A 21792-nucleotide genomic window follows, 5' to 3' on the forward strand; every position below is an offset into this window, starting at 1 on the left:
TTCGGAGGTGCCAAACCTGCAAGGAAAATCAACGCAGAATAACCACATTACATTCCATGGAATCTTATAGTACATCTACTTAAAAAAAGTAGCCCAACTTAACTGACTTAACGTAGTGAACGATGACGTTAAAAGCGAAGCTGCCTGGCGTTTCCCTAATCACAAGGATAAGATTCTTAGAACTTCTCAAAGCCAGCAGACCAATTCCCGTTCACGCCAATTCATTTTAACACGAAAAGTGTTTTATTCCGGGATACACATAGATTAAGCTGACGTCATTATTCGTCACGGAAATGACGCCAGTACAACGAAGCAAGCGGCCTGTAAAGGGTGCACCCCTGCACACAGTGTCTTCTTGCGGGGAAGCACGAAGAGTACATAATGTATAATTGTATAATATAACGTATATAATAAAGTACAATATAAATGTATATAATAAAGTATAATGTACAGAGTACATTATACTTAGGGTTTGTTCGTTTTTCGGGTTTTTATATTTTAACGAGAATGTTTTATGCCGGGATACACCAAAATTTGGCTGACGTCATATCCGTCACGGAAATGACGCCAGTACACCTTTGCAGAAGCGACCCGACAGCAGGACGTCGCCTCACCAAGCACACTTACAAGACAGCCGCCGACCCGCAGATCATGCTCAGCTGCAGATTTCGCTGCACATTTCACTTTCGTTGCTTTTACCGATTCCTATGACAGAGGAATCAACCACAGTTTTTTTCCGTTCACTGCTCGCGCCACCAACTGGAACCTTTCGTTACTTTTGAACTTGAAACACCGCCGCGAGGGGGCGCCGCGAGCGCTTTTTGCTTTCTCACGGCGTAATTTATTCGCTGTCGCAAAAATCAAGCAGCCATGTATTTTTTTTAGTAGAACAATTCATATATCACTTACGTATTGATGCCTTGCCTCAGACATGACTCATGTTTTCTTTTTGCTCAACAATGTTTGACAAGCATAAACATTGCCACGGGATTCAGGAGTTTTGGCAAAGCATTGCCGGTAAAAGCGTCCTCGTTCAAGCATTCTTTTAAGGGTTGACTCACGTATTAAGATTCCTATGAGACTTGCTACTTCGCTACCCATGGGCTTAAGTACCATCTCGCTAAAATAAAAAAAAAAAAGTTCTGCAGGTCCATGAAAATGCTCCAAACGCCCTAGTTTGCTTGTTTCGGAAATAAGTCACTTCTGTACTGAAATAGAAAATTAAAACTCTCGCATCAAAGACCGCTAGCGCCATCTAATGAAGACTCGATAAACTTATTCTTTATTTTTTATTTTATTGTTTCTTCTTTATTTAAGCAAAGATGTGGAATATTTCTAAAAGAAGCAAACTGTTTTTATTGGCGAACGATATTTGTTTTGCATACGGGTCCCGAAATAGCAAGTCTACAGGAATGTGATCACGTGGAGTCCCCCCTTAACTTGCTGCAACGTGTGGCGTGGCGCTTGCTGTACCCCTCACCAGGCTATGCCCTCTCAACACCGCTACAACTGCGTTACAACATTTCTTCCTATGAAAGCCCTCGGCCAAGAACAGCTTCGCTTTTAAAACTATGACGTAAGCAGCTGTGGAGTCGGTCCCGCAGGCTGCTCCCCGTCAGCTGTCACGTGATTTTTCCATCAGGGCCAGCGAGCGCGATATCCGAGGCAATCGGTCGCTCTCGCACACTTCTTCTCGTCTCCTATTCGGTCGCGGATATTCGAGCTGGGAAATAAACCCGGGCGTGCTCTGCAGTGCTGCTCGGCCCGCAATCGGTTTTTTCACAGGTGCCCGACGAATCACAACGCGGGGTGCCTCAAATTGGTTTTATCGTGCTCGGTAAGCAAAATTTCGCGCGAAAAAAAAAAAGGGGGGTTTTCACAAAGCCAATTCAAGTACGGCTGTTGGCTTATATGGCAGTGCCGTTTTGTACGAGAACCCGCCAGGGATGTTCGGGTAATTTGGCATTCGACAATGGCAAATTGAGCGGAAAAAGAGGCATACAAAAAAAACTATATGAAAAAAGAAAAGAGCTGCCCCTGCATCTCACGTTTTCGTCCATTCATCCTTGCGCGTTTTCACGGGGAGTGAAAAAAAGTGTTTAGCAACACGAAAAAAATTAAAGGCCTGACCGTGATCTCTCTAGCCAAAAATAGTCGTACTAACAAAGCGTCCGGTTCCCCCGTTCACCTGCCTAAGTGCAGTTAGACACGGCGTAGAAAAAAGCTGAGGATTGGCGGTAGAAGTCCTTACGCCGAACTTAATTCCCAGTCATACGAGGAGAATGAGTACGAGGATCACGCCTCGCATGTTATTCCAAGGCTCGAGCAAAAAAATTGTCCTTATGTCAAGTACGTGCGTCCCGAAGCAGCGACATCGTCGTCAACATCCCGATTGGTCATCATTGCTCATTTGAAAAAAAAAAGCACTAGCTAGCACTCGCCCCATTAGGCGCGGAACGGTGACCACACCTATCATTACAATAAGCAGCAGTTCATCCACCTATTAGTTGAGCGAGAGTGATGCCGCTGCTGATACCACAGACAGTTTCGAGTCCGTGTGTGTGAACAAAAAAGGGAAAAAAACTGTACATTCGAGGACTGTACAAGCATGACGGAAATTTCTGTAGGAAAATGCACGCAATAACAAAAAAATGGATGTACACCTTGCAGCATATCTAAGCACGTGCTCTGAATGTGTTGTTTGATTGCACATCGCATGAATCCAACTGGACAGAACAAATGAAATTCCCTGTGATTGGCCACCACGGAGCAAATGCTTTTAGTCCCATCGGGGGAAAAAAAAGAGAGAAGTAATCATTCGCTTTCCACACTGATATGATGATGATGATGATGGTGATGACGATTAGAGGCTATCCCTTTGTATCAGGGCATCATTCGAAGGAGCCCCGGATCGCCTGTCACACGGGATAACGTCCAGGAGTCAGGGGTAAGAGAAGTTCCTTGTATCTGATAAAGCGTATCGGAGCTAGTTCGCGCGCCCTAAATGAAACTGCTGAAAGAACAGACGCCGAGGAAGCTGTCCAAATAATAACGCGCTCAGTCGAGAGCCAGTGAATCGAATGCCGCGCGCTTGGTCTGCTAGTATTTACATCAGAGCGCGGTTTTCTCTATAAACCGTGCAAACGAGATCGAGAAACGTTTGTAGGCTAAAGCACTCAGGGTGAGTGACGCGCGCGTTACAATCTTTCCCTATCAAAAAAGATAGGCGGGCGCGGGCGCAACGACATAAGAAGAAGCGGGTGCTCCGCTTTAGTAAAGAATAAAACCCTGAGCGCGGCTAGGCGCTCGGGACAACACAAACACTTAACAAGGCATGGTGGGAGGCAATATAAAGAAACCGCGCCTTCGAGACTCTACCGAAGAGACGGAATCTCTGCGCGAGACGGCTGAGAAGTTCTTACACGGATGTGAGACGACTACTCGGCGTTGGCAGTGTCCATTTGAGGATGATGACGATGATGACGACGACGATGATTATCATCATCATAATAATAATAATAAATAATCATCATCATACCACCACTGTCATCATCATAATCCTTTCTGCCAGCGGCAGGGCAAAGACCTCTCCCATAGATCTCCGATTATCCCGGTCCTGTGCTAACTGATAAGATATGGCTGGACTGTCATTTGATATGGCTACACAAATCGATGCATACAGCAGCACAGCCAGCGCTTCGAGTTTCTGCAGCGTGAGAAAAGAAACAAATAATTCGGTGGACCACTTATGCTGGCTCTGAGTCTCCAAACGGCGGCCAGAAAACGGGTAGAGCGGCGCGTCTGGGCAGTAAGCTTTATCATAAATTATCATTGAAATCACCCCAACTTAGCCCCCCCCCCCCCCCCCCCCCGTTATACGGAGACGTGATCGATGAAAAAAAACTGGCATAATTATCGCTATAACTATCGTCAACTACGGCAGTTATTGTGTCCCAGCCTCTTCCCTATAGATCTTCCCTATCCCTGCATAACAGCCCGCGCTGTAAACAAACAAACAAACAAACAAACAAAACAAACAAACATGAACGTATCCTCGATCAGCGTTAAATGCGAGCGCAAACAATGACGGGACAAAGGAAATGGCGGGCCGCACAGAGTCGCAGACATCGCGGCAGCTCCCGCGACGGCGATTCCGTGAGAGCGAAAGTCAAAAGCCGTGTCCACTCACGCGTTCGATGAGCGCGCCGGCGGTCAGTCGGGACAGCAGCACGAAGAAGCGGGTCCCTCCTCCAGCATCCACAAGTCACGGACTCGGAGAAATGGTCACCGGAGCTGGCGACGTGCTCCGACGGCGAGATGGACGGACGCGGCGGCGCAAGTGCTTGTATATCCAGTGTAGACGCTGGGAGGAGGCAGTAGTTGAACACCGCACTCGGGGGGAACTGAAAACCGAGCGGAGCCGCGACGGCCGGGATGACTTGCCCGCGTCTCGTCCTTTCCCAGACAGACGCCGCCAGGGAGAGCGAGGACGACGCTCAGCCAGCTACGAAGCCAGGCCGAGCCGGCTTTTGGTTTCTTCCGCTCGCGTTGCTTGCCGCCGCGCGATGCCGGGGAGGGGCTGCTCTGTTGCTGACCGGCTCGACGAGAACGACGTCGACCGACGCTTGCTGCCGCCGCCGCCGCAACTCACTCGACAACATTTCGTCGGATCCGCAGAGAGGGCACAAGGCGCAGGAAAGCGGGCAGGCACTTCAGGGCCCGCCTTACGTCGGACGTCGAAACGAGCTCGTAGCGGAGTGGAAGTTTTAGAGTATCTGGCCGCCGTCTGGCCCGATGATCCGTCTGGGCTACTCGCGCGGTTGCTTCCTGCTCCGTTTCAGCTGAGGGTGCCTCCCGGGGACGTGCATTTTTAGAGCGTACTTCTACAAGAATAAAAAAAATATGAGTATGTAACGGAGGCGCGTTACGTAACGAAACTGTACGAAAAACTGCGTACGAAAACTGTGTACGAAAGTGTAACGGAACTGCGTACTCTAACACAGGTTTTGACAGGAATGATGGTTTCATAAGACTGGCCACTTTAAGGTACATCGGAGCAGCAGAAACAATGCAATGAGCGGTATATTCAGCCAACCTAAGAAGTTGAACTATGCGGTTTTTCAGGTTTTTCCGCCATCTGTTGAACAGCATCGCTCGAGTAAACCAAACTTTGAGATTTCGGCTATTCAGAGGCTCTCTTCTACGAGTGCTATCTAAAGCCTCCTGAATACGTAAGGTGATCGTAGGAGTGGCGTCCTTCTTCAACACTTCTGCGCTGGGGCTCCAGTCATCCATTTACTGGACCATCCCATCGTTTATCTAACCTATATAGTGAACGCTCATCACATGCGATTATAAGTGGCGGTATAAATAAAGTGCGTCGCTTAGAAACGAGCAGCGAAGTACAGCGGTGAAGTTCGGTGAAGTGCGGTATTGGCACTGAAAACTATTGCATTCATTCGGTGAAAATGGAACTGTGCACCTTCCAACCTACTTGAGTCTCACGTTCGGTGCGGGTTAGGAATTTTCCTTCGTTTCTCAAATTTGGATTGAGAGGAGAGAGACCCGAAACTCTGCTACGCATTACCGACTTCGGCATGCCAACCGCAGTCTTATCTCACCGCCCAAAAATCCGGATGGCGGGCACATAGGAGACAGCTACGAAGGAACCCTGCTACAAAAGAAAGATCTTCATACAAAAACGAACTGAGAAAAGCAAATGGGTCATCTTTATTCATGTCCGAACTTCAGAGCCCACAAAATCAAATTCCATACTCCGAAAAAAAATAAAGAAAGAAAAGAAGACAGTCTCTCCACCTGCAAACAAGTGATAATGGAAGAAGCGTTTCTTCTGCCTTTCTCGTTGTTCTCGCAAGGTTAATATTTTCATTTTTTTTTTCACGCACGGTTAATATTTTCATTTTCAAACAATGGCCTGGAATCGAACCCACGACATCACGCTCGTCAGCGGCAGCGCAAGCACACGCAAGGCGACGTTTCCAGACGCCGTGGTAAGCGGAGTGCGGCAACTCCGTGCGCGTGCACCTTCCAGAAGAACGCATCTTGCAGGAAGGAAGGAAGGCAGGAAGGATTCAGAACGCTCGTAAACGCGTCAAAAGGAGAAAAGAAAATACGTGCCGCCACGCCGGAGCCGTCCAGAGGAAACGAATAAATAAAGTCCTAGCAATGAAACACAACCAGCCAGATCAGCGGAGGATAAAGCGAAAGATCGCAACCTGACCTCTTGGCAACAACTCCACACGGCGCGCCCTTGCGAACGTGAGTCTGGGCGGTACACACGCACACACACAGACGCACGCGTATGCGTGTACGACGTCGACCGTTTCCCGTGGCGGTCGACGGTGCCGGGATCCGGCGGAGACCACCGCTTTCCTCCTTTTATGCACTTCAGCTCTACACTTGAAGGTAGAAGGGGGGGGGGGGGCAGCAAACAGACAGACAACCAGACGACGCGAGCAACAACAGCTACAAACCAGTACCGGAGGGAGAGAAAAAGATGGTGAGAGGGTTCTCTTTGAAGATGCAACCAATGCGTCGAGTGTCTCCGCGCACGCTTTACCTATCAAGTGACTACGAAAAGTATGATGCGGCCGTGTAGATCAAAAGCTGGTACGTGAACGCCTCCGCGTGTAACCTTTGCAAAAAAAAAAAAAAAAAAAAAAGGGTAGTAGAGTGACATTCAAACGAGTTCGCCGGCGAGCAATCCCCTTTCTGCCTGCCTAGTACACAGATGCCAAGTCAGTTTAGGTTATTGCATGGAGAGTTACGTGAGCGAAGGCCAATTGGCAACGGTAATACCTGAGTAAAAGTTGCGCGACAAAGGTAGGAGAGATGAGCGTGTAGAAAGATCTTTACTGGACAATTTGCAATCCGTAGGCATAACCATCCACAACGGATGCCCGCACACACACCCGCCCCCGACAAGGCACGACTGACGAACGCCAATCAGCTTAATAAGTGCAGCCACGGTTAGTGGAAGTTAGCGTAGTAAGCTCTCTGCTAAACCAAATATTTTGAATAGAAACGCTTCGCAGAGTTATTTGTCACATAGCCTGTACACTGGCGAAAGCTGCACAAAGAAAGGCGAAAAAAAAAAAAGAAAAGTGACAAATGCTGTTGTAGCACAAGTATACTTGCGTCTTCCTATCTTCTGTCATGATGCGAAATAAGGAATTGGCATTCCGATTTCTCGAAAAAGTTTTCGTTAAAGCTTCGGGACGCAAACTGCACTCATTCACCAGAACAGTAACTCTCCACCCTGGCGTAGTACTCAGCCACAACCTCCTCGTCAACAAAGGATGAAACTTACGGTCCTGAGATCCCCAGAAGCTGTGGAGCACCTTACCCCACCGGCGGACACGTCAGCGATACAGCACAGCAGTCTAAGAATATTAATACGATAAATATGAGTCAATGCAATGCAATGTTACATAAAAATCCAGAAACCACCCTCTTCGCCCTACTCAATGAAAAACTAGAAGAGTGGATCAATGTAATTACACTGGACGAGTTGTCACTTCCGAATCTTATTGATTGATTGATTGTAGGGTTTAACGCGCCGACGCAACGCAGGCGATGAGGCGCGCCGTACTGGAGGGCTCCGGATTACTTTTGAACACCTGGGACCTTTAACGTGCACCGAAATCTCGTACACACAGCGTTTTTGCTTTTCGCCCCCATCAGAAAAGCGGCCGCCGCGGCCGGGAATCGAACCCGCGCCCTCGTGCTCAGCAGCGCCACGCCTTAGCCACTGAGCCACCGCGGCGGGTCACTTCCGTATATAAACCACGAGAATGAAATCAGGCGTAGAATTACTACGGGCTTGGCAGCCTTCGGCAAACACTCTGAAGTAACGAACAGTGCACCTCCGTCACTATAAAGAAAAGCACATACCCAATGCCTACTCGCGGTGATGATTTGTGGGGAAGAACCTTGGTGGCGTACCAAGTACCTTGAAAGAACGCTTAGCTCGTCGTCCCAACGAGCCATGCAAGGGAGAATGGAAGGAGCAACAAGTACGCATAGGAAAGATTAGGCGGGTGGAGAACGTCCGAGCTGAGGTTTAAGGGGAAGAAGTGAAGTTTGGCTGAGCGTGAATAGAACGAGTACTAAGAGACGGGACCAGAAGTGAGAGAAGAACTCGATGTTGGGCTGAAATGGCAAAATTAGGAGCAAAGAAGGAAGTAAAGCATAGCAAGACAGGGTGGTTCTAAATCTATGGGGGAGGCTATCGCCCTGCAGTGAACCTAAATAGGTTATTGTTGCTGTTTATGATGATGATGACAAGGGACTTTGAATCACCATACTCAACTTGGTCCAGAGAGAGTTGAACATTACATTGAGTACAGAAGCATTAACGGGGAATTTTCGCTAGTCGATTTCTTCAGAAAAACAGGCTCCTACTGCCTGGTCTCCAACCAGCGATTCCGCGAGTTTCAGCTTGTCGTCTTAGTCCCACACCATCATGGAACTGTATACTTGGGCGACAGAGTGTTTGTGATCGACACTCCCGAAGAGAACTTTCGAAAACAAGAAACGTAGAGGGTTTCCCTTTCAACAGGAAGCAACGCTTCTCCAGTGACAGGGCGCATCTTCAGTCATTGCAGCAAATCGTTGCAGCATTGCAGCAAATCATTGCAGCAAACAAAAGTCTTGCAAATCGTAATGACACGAAGGGGGAAATATCCTTTAACGTTGATCGAACAGGTTAGTGTGAATCGAAAGAAAGAAAAAGGAAGAAAGGAACAAGCGAACCACTGACTATTTAACTAGCTAGTTGACTAACCGGCCACTGAACTTTCTCTCTCTCTCTCTCTCTCTCTCTCTCTCTCTCTCTCTCTCTCTCTCTCTCTCTCTCACTCACTCACTCACTCACTCACTCACTCACTCACTCACTCACTCACTCACTCACTCACTCACTCACTCACTCACTCACTCACTCACTCACTCACTCACTCACTCACTCACTCACTCACTCACTCACTCACTCACTCACTCACTCACTCACTCACTCACTCTCACTCACTCACTCACTCACTCACTCACTCACTCACTCACTCACTCACTCACTCACTCACTCACTCACTCACTCACTCACTCACTCACTCACTCACTCACTCACTCACTCACTCACTCACTCACTCACTCACTCACTCACTCAAGAACGAACGCACGCACGGGAACAAACAAGCACGGGCGCAGTAAGACGACTTGTACTGTTGCACATGCACCGGGGCACGCGACGGATATAAAAAAAAAACGAAACCTTTCGCTAGCTCACTAAAGACGTTTATTCGTACTCGTACTTCAATGCGGTCGCATGAACAACGATTTGTAAAAGGCAGCAATTTGTAATTCTAAAGAGTTCGAATGTAGAGAACGTGTTCGACGAAGGTAACGGCTCGATTGAGACAAGAGGGCGGATTACCAATACACAAAATGCACAAAATGTGGTAAATCATTAAAGCCTACGACAGAGAAAAGTGGGCCTTCAAATTCGCAGAGACACTAACTACCTTTAATCGCGATGTAATCAAGCGGTAACCTCAAAGGCATTAACGCGTGCCTCCACTGTTCTGCCGGATAATGAAGTCATTTATTTTCTGCGAAGCACGCGCTCGTATCTGCAATCTGCACGTAAAATCGAGCACGCGTGGCCACTCAGCGCAGTTCACAATCGAAGCGCGTCGTCCACGCCGTCAAGCTACGCCTATATAACTACAAGCCCGGTAGTCGCTCGTGCTCGCGTGCCACGAACATTTTTTCGGCACACACGCCCCCTCCTCCTCCTCCACCCCGGCATCGACGAGCACGGACAGCGCCCAATCTACCACCGCTTGTCTTATCGAGCGGTAAACTTAATGCGTGCACTGAATAGCGCGAGTAGAAAATGACCGGCAATATTTTGATCGGAGAGCATGCATGTCGCCGTACTGCTCCTAGTAATAGATCCACACATAGATAGACGTGTTTGTGGTGGTAATTTTGTGTGTGTGTGCGCGCGTGGCTGGTTACGACAAAGATGCGTACTTTAATGAATTGCGAAGTAGCTTTTAGTTCCGATGCTAACACGTTACTGCGGTCTAAATTCAAGTGATATGATTGCCTGCAAATAAAGTTCGACATTTTTAGCAATTTCCCCCATTAACCATATGAAATGGATATTACCTGGCTTGAACGTGTTTTCGTAAAGCCCTTAATATATCTTCAGCACAGAAGATTACCGAATCAATTGGTTTCTGCGTCTAAACATTACTCATCATCATCAGCACAAGCAGCAGTCTACCTGAGTCAACGGCAGAATGAAGACCTCTCCCTTAAGGCTGCAATCGCTCAACTCCTGCCCTGCCCGAATCCATTTTTTGCTCATGAGAAATTTACGCCTTTATAGAAATGTAATCTTCAAGAAAATCAAGCGGCCTTCCCGCCACCCAACACCTGTGTCGCAACGGGCGCAGCAGACATACCTATCACCAATGGGGCCATATTGCAGCACTACCGACTTGAGCGGGGAGAAGAGAGAGAGAGAGAGAGAGAGAGAGAGAGAGAGAGAGAGAGAGAGAGAGAGAGAGAGAGAGAGAGAGAGAGAGAGAGAGAGAGAGAGAGAGAGAGAGAGAGAGAGAGAGAGAGAGAGAGAGAGAGAGAGAGAGAGAGAGAGACTTTATTGCGATACGTAGTTAGGACGGGGGGTGACGGGTAGTTGCAGCTTGCCGGTGACCAAGGCAGCCCGTTCCGTCAGACTTTTCTGGGGGAGATATCCCTCACCACTCCCTGGTCTCACCCAGGAAGAAAGCGTAATCTGTCGTCGCTTCAAACAAACACGTGCCCACACGGAATAAACCCCACCCAGTTTCCGTCCGCAACGCTGCCCTTACTGCCCCATACCCGACACCCTGCCACACGTGATTCTGGAGTGCGCCTTGCGAGGATCGCAACCAAGACCTACCTGAGGATAACCAAGCCTCCTCAACGATCCTGAATGTCGCGCCCCAAGATAACGCCTCCACGCAAGAAAAACAGCTCTCAGACGCTCATACAACCGGCAAAGACGACACCGCTGAAAAGTGGGAGTTCCTGCTCATCGACGAGGATCCAGGGAGCCAGAAGAAGCTTGGTAAACCGGGCGAAGACAGCGGCCAGCGCCGGACCTACTAAGTCCAAGCTAGTAGTCTTTTCAGGAAAAAACCGTTTAGTCTCTCTCTCTCTCTCTCTCTCTCTCTCTCTCTCTCTCTCCTATTTGCACACATTCCGCCGCATTCATTAAGTCTGTAAATCTAACGAACTGGTTTTTCTCTTCGAACATTACTCATTCAAATATATCCAAAAGCGCCATTCAGCATTTATATATATTTCCTCCCGAACGAGGTGAAATGAGCCACAGATGTTCTTGCGGAATCACCACGCAGTCGACACGGCTGATTCGGGAACTAAAATTTGGCGCGCGAATTCCTTGGGAGACGTAAACGCTCAAATGTCATCTCTTTCTAAAACTTCATCCCTGAGGGTATATGTCTATATGTTTGTTGACTAGTGGTGGAAGCGCACTAGCGAAACGGTGGAACCCAGGGCTCTGAAGCTGTATCTGCGGTGTCTAGTGCACTGTACAAGTAGAACCGTTTTCGGCGTGATATCAGGTTCCTTCCAAAACGGAAACATTTTAAAGCGAAAGTCTTCTTAGTTGAATCAATAGCGTCCTGTCAAAAAAAAAAAAAAAAAAACTAATGCATTTCCCCATAGACCGGTTGGTGACCGAAAAGCTCTCACAAGATTGGGACACACGGCGCATGCGTGAAACTGCGCTTCCATTGCATCAAAACGGTTACTTGAAAAACCGCGAAAAAGGAACGGTTCTAGATAAGACAATATGCGCGTCGATCACAAAGAAGGAGTACAATAGTATTCAGTCAAACCCGTTTATAGCGAACTGCAATATGCACTTCGATTAGTTCGATATATCCAATAGTTCGATATAGCCGAACCCGCCTATAACGAGCTGATTGTTACGAGTTCGCAATCCGCGGGAGCCCTCCCCCCTCCCCAACTCCGCAATCCCCGCATGCAGAAACGAACACAGTAAAGTAGCCATTACCACACCCAAAGTAATCCATCTATTGCAAGTAATAAAGCTACTTTCTGCCCCAATTATCTACTTTGTAAAAAAAAAACGGTGATTTTCGTTTTCACTCTTTCGTTTCGGCGGCTTCAACTAGCATAGCATTCTCTACACGAAACATTTTTTGCACCAGTTCGAGTCCGCGTCCTCCAAAATCGAAGAAGCATTGGCGGAGCACATCGACTTCCGAAAGCGCTTCATTATAAACGTCGGACGGCTGTCACTCGCGACATCATCGGGAACATTGGCGAGCTCTTCCCACAATTCAATGCTGCTGTCTTGGTCCGGACTCGCTGACTGGGCGCGTTCCGTCGGGAGTCCCGCGCGTCGGAAACAGTTACGGAAAGTGTCGGGCGTCACGTCGCTCCGTGCGACGCGCAATGTCTCAGTCGCTGCTCTTGCTCCGTGGTCGCGGCCAATCCACATCTCAATCGCCGCTTCGAGACCATGCATTTCGGCGGCCATTCTAGGCGCAGAATTCGATATATCCGATGTGAACTTCGTTATAAGAAATATGTTTCCCATGTATTTCCGTAACTGAAATATTTTTGTTCGATATATAGCATAATTCGCTCTACCCGGGTTCGTTATAGCCGGGTTTGACTGTACCTTTATCTCAAACCACGTATCTATATATATCTTTAGGCAATTCGTAGATGCCTTAATGGAGTTTGCGAAAAAATCGTCGCATGGGTTCGTAATTCGCTTGCCATTTGGGCCTTTGAAAGTTTGGCGATCGATTGGACGCACTTTCAACGACGGTTGGACGGACTTTTAGCGAAGTTTTTGGCGCACTTTTGACGCAGGTTTGATGTTAAGAAGATTTTGCGCTTCTCTGACTTTCTTTACGAAGGGATGGTAATTTTTTTTTTTTTGCTTCAACATCCAGCAACTTCGCACGCCCAGTCAGCACGCCACACGCGAGCCTGTCTATAGTCTAGGTGGCGATTAGTCTGTTCCAACAGAGGCTACCATAATTGTTCACGCACACACTCGCGTGCACGCACTCGGTAGCGAAACACGAGACAACCTCCTCCCTCTCCCCCTCTCTCTCCGAGTCGTGATCAGCCCCCCACAGCGTCGGCGGCGGTCACTTCGAGGTCTGATGCATGGCGGCGACACGTTGCGAGCCGTTATCGGGAGCGCGTGAACTGCGGGACCTTGGTGGTCGCCCAAGTCAAGAGGGTACACGCCCTAATGAAAAAAAAGGGGGGCCCCCCGTCGCTTTTCCCGCGGGGCACTGCACCGTACGTACTCGATTTTCAGTGGTCAACCGTGGTTCCAGTTTAGCAACGTATGTCGCTTCGTGCTGACGTTCCAATAAAATACTCCGGCCTTCCTATTCAGAGCGCTGAGATACGCTGGGTTACCGGCGCGAAAATAGATAGGCAGAGAGAATGCTCGGTAACATGGCAAGGGCGATCCCATCTACAACGTCAGCGGTGCGCGCGCGCGTACGAAGGACGTGCACGCATACGCATACATTAATAACGCGGCGCTGAGCATCCAGTGCTTCGGCGTTAATTTCCCGCCGACACGCCGACGCCAGAGCCTAGGGTATCGCCTCGGATTTAATGAAAGAGACAATCTCTGTTCAGTTAATTCCAGGGCAAATAACTGAAAGACGTGGGTGAATGCTTCCGTGTTTGGCGGATGCCTCGTGGCTAAAAAAAATGTCCATGTCAGCTTTACGTTCTTTTTCAGTCTGGCCCGCTCCCTCTATCCAGACGGATATCAACCATAACACCATAACGATGACCCTACAGGGTAAGTACTAGGTATATACATATGATACATACGAACCTGTCAGCTGGGTCATGGCTCGAATGAAGATCAAATAGGAAAGGCAATCGCTCGGGGAAAACTTAAAGTGTTTAATTATTTAGCGAAACTGAGGTTACAATAGATCAGGATACAGGAGAGCGGGAAGAAAACGTCTGACGCCATAGGCGAAGAGTTGTGTTTTTCCGGAGACCCCCCCACCCGACTTGCAGCCCATGATAATGATACCCACATCATGTTTTCATACATACATACATACATACACACACACACACATACATACATACATACATACATACATACATACATACATACATACATACATACATACATACATACATACATACATACATACATACATACATACATTTATGCATACACGCTTTTGTGCGCTTTTCCTCCTATGGTAAGGACTTGAAGAAATAAATAGGAAGTGTGAAAGCAAGCCGTCCACGTCCGCGCCAATTCAATGATGCAGTAAGCTTTTAACCCCAATAAAATTTTAAGTGAAAAGGTAGAGGCAACTCTTACGAAGTGTCAACTGGTAATGGCATTGGTAATGCCACTTCTGGGAGTAGGGAAGGGGGGGTAGGGATCATCATCGACGGGGGGGGGTGCAGAGGCACCTCCGGGAAACACCGGAGGAAGCTCGCCCCCCCCCCCCCCCCCCCTCCTCCTCCCCCCGTAGTATCCGCCTATGTCTGTCGCGGTGCACGGGCGTGTCGCGGTGCACGGGCGTGGGGCGATTTGACTGTGCAAACACCACGCACACGCACAACTCAACAGTCCCAAGCTCGCACCATACACGCTCGTTTGTGTAAACATCGGACGCTGAAGTTCGGTGGTATCGAGTGGCTGCGTGTTTCGTGGTCGCCCGTTTTCGACTCTCGGCGGAAAGTATTCTTCGAAGTCTGGGAAGATAGCTGACAAACACCGTCCCATGATCCAATTAAATTTTCAGGGGTGGGTACATCCAGAGCCAAGTTTGCTCTGTCCTGGCGCATGTGAGCTTTGTGCTAAACTTTTGTAGCGACCCCAATGTCCATAAACTGTGTAACGAGAAAGTTTGGTGTGGGTCGCTCAGTCGAAGAAGAGCAACAGTGTCCAAGCATACACCGTACGGTGATGAGACCGAACCTAGATGTTTCATCATTTTGAATGACGGGAGAGCCACCAGCGAAGTATCATAATATTACTAATTGATGCCCTATGTTGACTAAGGGTCATAACAGTTGTCGCAACAAGGGGTTCACGCTCGTAACGTCGGAAGAAGTCACGGTCGCTACGAATTGAGGTTAAACAGAGCCGGCGAAGGAGGACCTCTACTTCGTGTAAATCGCTGTAAAGTGCGACTCAACATGTAGAAGAAAGTAGGAACAGGGAGATAACAGGGAGCCAACAGAGTTGCGTTCGCTCAGTACATACCAGTATCTTCCTTTGCAAAGCCCACCTTTTTGGGGTATCTGTAACGGTGGCCTAGCGGGCTACATCTGTTCTCCCTACTTTCCCCCTTCTGCCGTAGGACCCAGTGACGCAAGCCAAAGAGACGTATGCACGTGACGTCATGGACAGCGTGTCAGGCAATACAGAAACTGCCGTCGCTTTGAAGGCTTGCAGAGCTGACAGCATCACTGAAGATGACCCACTACCGTGGTGGAAAGGTAGACGGCTGGGATATTTATTTCCGGTTGCCACGGAGATCGCCGATGGAGCGAATGATTCCCCAAAGACGGTACGGACTGGGCTAAGCCTCTCTGTATAAAATGAATGCTCGGCCACTCCTTGCATTTGGCGACTAACACCTGCGACGCCACACCTCCTTTAACGTCTGGTGCCGAGCAAGAATGGCGCATTGTTGAACAGCCATCAAAATGTGCGACAGCCGGTCACAAGCGATGTATAATTTATTCACGAATTCGCTGGACTCACTCGCTATTACAACCTGTCTGAAATATCAGTTCGGGCACAGAAGTCGCGAATATGAATGACATTTTTCGTTTCAATATCGGTTACACCTGGCGTAGCTGCATGCCATAGTAACCGCGCTTATACGGAACCAAAGGCGCGCTCAGCCGCTGCGTCGAGGCCGACAAAGAACGGAGCACGAGAAATACGTACGAAGGAACGCTGTTTTTCATACAGGGAGAAAAAGCACGGCGGACCGCTCTACCTTGAACCGGGGAAGTTTGGAGTACGTCGAGCGGCCGAAAAGGAGAGCGGACGGTAGTGAACGTGGTCCTCTTGCGGAGAGCGTTAATGACTCGTTAGCGTCGAGGCCAGTCACGGGACGGCGGCGCCACCTTGACAGCCCGTGGAGGGAAGATGGAGAGGATGTAAAGCGAGCGAACACCTCTGCCTCGCACAATCGCACTAACGTTAGCGATTGCCACGGCGGGAGACGAAGTGTCTCGAGGTCAGTCGACACGTTGGGCGAGCGCCCGGCGACCGCTCCGGACGACTGCGCTGAATACGGGCGCAGTGCCTACAGTGCGTACGCACAACTGTTCTGTGGACATAACGCTTACCTGTCCGTTTGACCGGTGCTAGCCGGAGTGAGTGGGAGTTCGGTCCAGCTTACCCTTGCAACGAACGTGACCGTCAGGTGACGTTTGTTCACTACAGCTGGTGTTCGCGAGTAGTTCGACCTTTACCCACTGATTCCTAGTTTGACTGTCGAGCTACGTCCGTAAAGATATTCACAGATTGGTAAGTGCAGCCATTGAAAGCGGTTTCAACTGCCTGCTGAGGGTTTCTCAGTGTGGTTCCGTGGTTACGCTTAGTTGCATGTTGTTATGCCTGAGCTTTGAGCATAGTTCTGACGTCGAGGTTGCACGCACTTTAAGGTTTATAAATTTACTGAATTATTGGAACGTATGATGCAGCTTTGTTTCTTCCAAGCGGATAGTGCGCACCATCAATGGGCAAATGAAATCGGATGTAAACTGTCGGCGGTGGTTCCTCAACGCCGGCTTTAGAGAGGGGGAAATCTAGTAAAAATTTGGTCTCCCTTCCTCAAGGAAGCTTTTCCGCATTAGGAGCCCCATTAAGAGAGAGAGAGAGAGAGAGAGAGAGAGAGAGAGAGAGAGAGAGAGAGAGAGAGAGAGAGAGAGAGAGAGAGAGAGAGAGAGAGAGAGAGAGAGAGAGAGAGAGAGAGAGAGAGAGAGAGAGAGAGAGAAGCGGAATTGCAGAAACCCAAAGAACGCGACGCACACACGCACACGGAGGAGATACACAGCAGCAGCTAATCCCTTGGGCCCGCGAACTGCTGCAACGAAGGAAAGCGGCCAGCGGGAGCCCTCCGGAGAACCATCTCCGCTGGATCGAACAGAGCTCGAGCACCGGCAAATGGAGCTCGTTTATAGAGGACTTTCAGTCGAGCAGAGGGCAACTGAACGAAATTCCAAGTAGCTGCAGAACCCGATTTCTCGGGCATCTCCTTTCGTGGGTTGTACGTGCGTCCATCCCCGGCGTACCCCCATCGCTCCGTACAGCTATCCCGAACAAAGGCACTGGGTCCACGCAGAGATGTGCGCTTCGCGGAGCTTCGCAGCTTCTTTTTTCAACGACAATGTTTATTCTTTCTCTCAGTCATTGTAGTGGGGGTATAGATAGAATGGCTTCTCAGCCTACTAACAAACGTTGATGACGACGCTCTAGCGAATCCGACGGGCGCGAAAGGGCATCTGGTGTCCAAGCTGCTGTCGTGGTCGCTATTACAGTTTTTCCCACTTGCTCTTCTTTTTATTTAATATACAAAACCCGGAATGTTCCCTCATTGGTTTACAGGCTTGAAAAATGATCGCTAAGCATTCCAACCAAGGAAAAAAAAAATCAAACTTTGAGTCCTTCTGACTGATGTGGCCGTGGAAAGTAATTACGGATGTTCCGTGGGAAAAGACTTGCATCTCTTGATACATAACACGTATGATACATCTACAGACATCGCGATCCACTGCTAATGATTTGCATCACTATTAAGAACGGTATCAAGTTTTTTGAAGACTACTTCCTCTGTCTCCGTCATTTGTGCATGCGCCAACTAAAATCAAGTCTAATGGTGTTTAAGTCGAACACACACTTGTCGAGGGCAGGCTGTGTCGCTTGAGCGGCCTAGGAGAAGGAGGAGAAAAAAATGGCTCCAATCCACGCTGTGAAGGTGGTTGGAAAGCAAAGCTTTAAACGACACCCACAACGATTGCCCACGCGACGTCACTTGAATTCACACACGTGGCTCTACAAAGAGTGAAACCAGAGATTCTGCCAGCCGTTACCTGGAATTCGCTTTGGCGGAGTCCCGAACGCAGCAGCAGCGTCGGCCACGGCCGGGCTCGAGCGGCTGAAGCCGCCACTGTAGCCCTGCCGTGCGTCGGCAGAAAGAAAACGGAGAGGAGCGTCTTTCGAAGGGTACGTGAGACAGCGGAACCTAGGCTCGGGGCTACACCACCGCGCGACACAAGCGCAGACACTGAAACAATTCGGCGCGTAAGATTAGTGATTCCCATTTATTTCAACTAGTTAGTTTAGTATGTTTGAGGATCGCAAGAAAGGGGGGGGGGAACTTTTATAAGTTCCCTCGCTATCTATCAGAACCAGTTGCTCCTTTTGCGTTTTGTAATACCTCTTAAAACACAACTGAATCGGTATTCACCAATTTAGAAAACGGAGCCCGATTCGCGCCAAGCATTGAGCCGCGAATGGGGCTCCGTGGCCGTGTTTCTCTAGTGGCCAGATGTCTGTATGCGGTCTCTACATTTTGTTTTCCCGCCTTGCAAATCAATCCTTAACGTATCTTTGCCGTACGACCAATTAATTCCGTCGGGTCCGGGTTACCCAGGTGGTGCTGTCGAACCAGTAATCAAGCTGTGCGAAGGAAGCGCGCAATAGACGCGAAGCTGCGCCAAAACAGGTCCAAAACAACCGTCGTTAAAGCAGACGACAAAGCCGTCCAGACGACGCGCCCGCTGGTGTGAGCAGCGCGCTGGGAACGCTGAGTAACCATTCGCCACGCCGTCTACACTCTGTTCCGTTAGTGAAAACCGCCCCCCCCCCCCCCCTCCCCAGCCGCGTTGGGAGTTTCTTGTCCCGCACGCCACGAAGAAACGGTTGGCTGGTAGGGGTAGAACACTTTGCTCTAAAACCGCCAGGAAAGGCCGGGACGTTGACCAAATGGAGAGCCCGGTTTGCCACCCTGCACTGTGGGAGTGGGGTTCAGAGGATAAAAGAAAGGGCAGCCAAAGATGAAAATATACGAGGGGGAAGGCGCGCACTCTGGTACCGTTTTATATGAGAAGTGATAAGGTGAAGTCGATAATCAGATGTGGAGGCTGGAACTACCCGTACTACCCTTTTCTACAAATTTATGCTACGTTGAGATAGCAGACCACCTGATGCCCAAAAACCGGTGTTCTAGAAGAAAACTTAAAGGGACAGACAACCGATTTTTGTCGAGTATATATTCTCTATCCCAAATGAAAGGGTATCACTTAAAGCACCTTGACGAGAAACGGTTTTGCTGATAACGCCCTAGAACTTTTTAAATCGAATTTTTTTATCTACGAGCCGTATGTGTCCCTCCCAAAACTAATGCTGGCAACCATGACATAGAGTAGCTCGGCAACATACTTTTGTCTGTATGCAAAATAAAAAACAATATTTAAAAACTTGTTCCCAGCTAAAAAAGTTTGAATCGCAGGCTTTCTTGTTCCTGTATGTTTTTTTAATGCAACAGTCTATTTTGCACGAATGCGCCATCTGTAGGGATAGACGATAGGTAAAATCTGGCTTCACGTTGTGGAGGCGGGAAGTTCGATGCTCCCCGGGCGCGATGGTTTTTTTTTTTTTTTTTTTTAAGCTGCCGTTGGCGTATTTGGAAACTGAAATCAAATATTTTGGCAGAACAAACGTCTCTCCCTCAGGCAGAATCGTCAAAGCTCCTTCACTGGGTATGTTTACTGAACGCTGCCGTTGATTCTGGTCATGGAGGCTCAGTTAGCCACAGTGAGAGCAACCCAGCGGCGGCGGGCGGCGTGTCTAAAAAAAATTCCAAATAATGCTAAAAAATACATATACAATTTAACCTTATACAAATACTTGTGTTAAAAGTTTTTCAATACGTAAATAAACGTTTTAGCAGTTACAGTAGCTGCTAGGTTTGCAGGTCACGTGACAGGGACACATATTGTAGTTCCAAGTTTCGACACTACGAACCGCCACCCTTCCGTTTTCAGGAAGTTTGCTGCCAAATTAAAATTATTTCTGCCAGTTTGTTTAGAAATTGCTTGTGGTTACCGGGCTATATAAAACGCTGGCTTTCATATGAGCTAGAGAACATATACGCGACAACAATCGGTTGTCTGTCCCTTTGAACAGCTTAGCTGTATGCGTCCCAAGCAGTGCTTACCGTAGACCAATAAAACGACACGAACGATCCTAAAACTAGTATCGCTTTACGAGCCGAAATCATTGGCGAGCTTCGGTTTGCCGTGGAGGAGGGTGGCGTGGAGGCGGAGAAGAGAGGGAGAGAGAGAGCATGAAAAGGCTCCGCTTGTCAACTTCTTATGTATGCTCGCCTATTTTTTCGAACCCGTGTCGAACGAAAATGCTTCTCCTTTTGCGCAAACCATGTTCAAAATGATCTCAACAACCGATCAATTGGGCTTTCCTTCCCAGCGTCCCAGCGCTGCAGCAAAGCGGTTCATAGTCGTTCTTTTTTCTTTTGCCAAAGAGTATGACTGCGTAAATAATGACATCCTGTCATAAAATATCGAGTTTCCCCCAGCAGCCCACCACCGTAAACATCCTCTGAGGAGCGGACAAGCAGCCAATAAAAAGAAACGAGCAAGCATACGCATTCATAGAACTAGTGAGCGACTGGGGACGCTTCAAAAGTTCGATTTTTATTGTACGAGTATAAACTTTCAGAATAAATTGCCTTTGAGACTCGTGTTTTCGCCAGAGTTCGCCCATGCCTTAAGCCGTAATTCACTCGTAAGGTAAGTTCCTTTTCAGAGCAGACTAATGTCGAGGTTCTTATCTCGCATGATGTCTAGTCGGCATTCGCAATCGAAACCACTGAAACGCCGCACTCTCAGGCTCAGCCTCGAGCCACAATGTAGAAGTAATGACGAACAGCGTGGCAGCTTGAGGGATTGAGTTACAACGTGGGGCAATCGTTGCTTGTATCAAACATTTAGAACGCATTCGTCGGAAGTACTGCCAATATCAAGCTCATGAGGCCCAGGCGCGCATTATGAGCTACAATCCAAATGCATGCAAGTGCAAACTTTTGCGATTCGTATACCTCAAACCACGAGCAGCGTTCAAAATTTTTACAAAGTAGTCCATCTTTCTTGGTTTCCTGCCTTTCATTCTGGAGTATAAACTTGTGGATTATTCTCAGTAACTAAAACATAATAATTTTTTATTAGTCATGACGTGGTTACATGGTGTGTTGCAGTTAGTGCCCGTGTGGTCGCATATATCACCCGCAAAAAAAAAAAAAAAAAGGAATGAAGTGGTGGTTATACGATAGTTTATTCGAAAAACTGCAGCCTGCTTAGGCTAACGAAACACGTAATTCTGAGTGCATGCATGTGGGCGAGTGTGTTCGCTTGCGATCGTGCATGTGTGTCAGTGTGCGTGTGCGCGCAAAATTGCCGAGGTCACGTCTTCAGACATTACTACTCGAAAAAGCCGGGCGCACAAACCTGTGAAAGGAGCTAATGTCATGATAAAAAAAAAAGGCGGCGCAATAGAGCTTCGCAGCAAGTTATTCAGATACTAGTTTAACTGATATAAATTCTATGCAAGCGGCAAAAAGAGACAGTGTTGAATCCAAAATCTATTGTACTGTATTTGATTTTCTGGATTGTTTCTGC

At 48.4% G+C, this 21792-nt stretch overlaps 2 protein-coding genes across 8 annotated transcripts in view; one reads left to right on the forward strand and one right to left on the reverse strand.

The window, feature by feature from the left end:
- Nucleotides 1–21792, reverse strand: part of LOC144153757 (uncharacterized) — a 592200-nt gene that overhangs the window by 236134 nt on the left and 334274 nt on the right. The gene's annotated exons all lie outside the window — the stretch shown is intronic.
- On the forward strand, nt 10595–17160 carry LOC144152396 (uncharacterized; the record flags this gene model as incomplete). The annotated part of the gene is made up of 2 exons (XM_077683663.1): nt 10595–10693; nt 16996–17160. Coding segments are annotated over 2 exons (264 nt in total), but the record flags the coding sequence as incomplete, so codon positions are not given.

Source organism: Haemaphysalis longicornis, unplaced genomic scaffold, assembly GCF_048455015.1.
Source record: "Haemaphysalis longicornis isolate Haplotype H1 unplaced genomic scaffold, Haemaphysalis longicornis Haplotype H1 scaffold_9, whole genome shotgun sequence".
Taxonomy (NCBI): Eukaryota; Metazoa; Arthropoda; class Arachnida; order Ixodida; family Ixodidae; genus Haemaphysalis; species Haemaphysalis longicornis.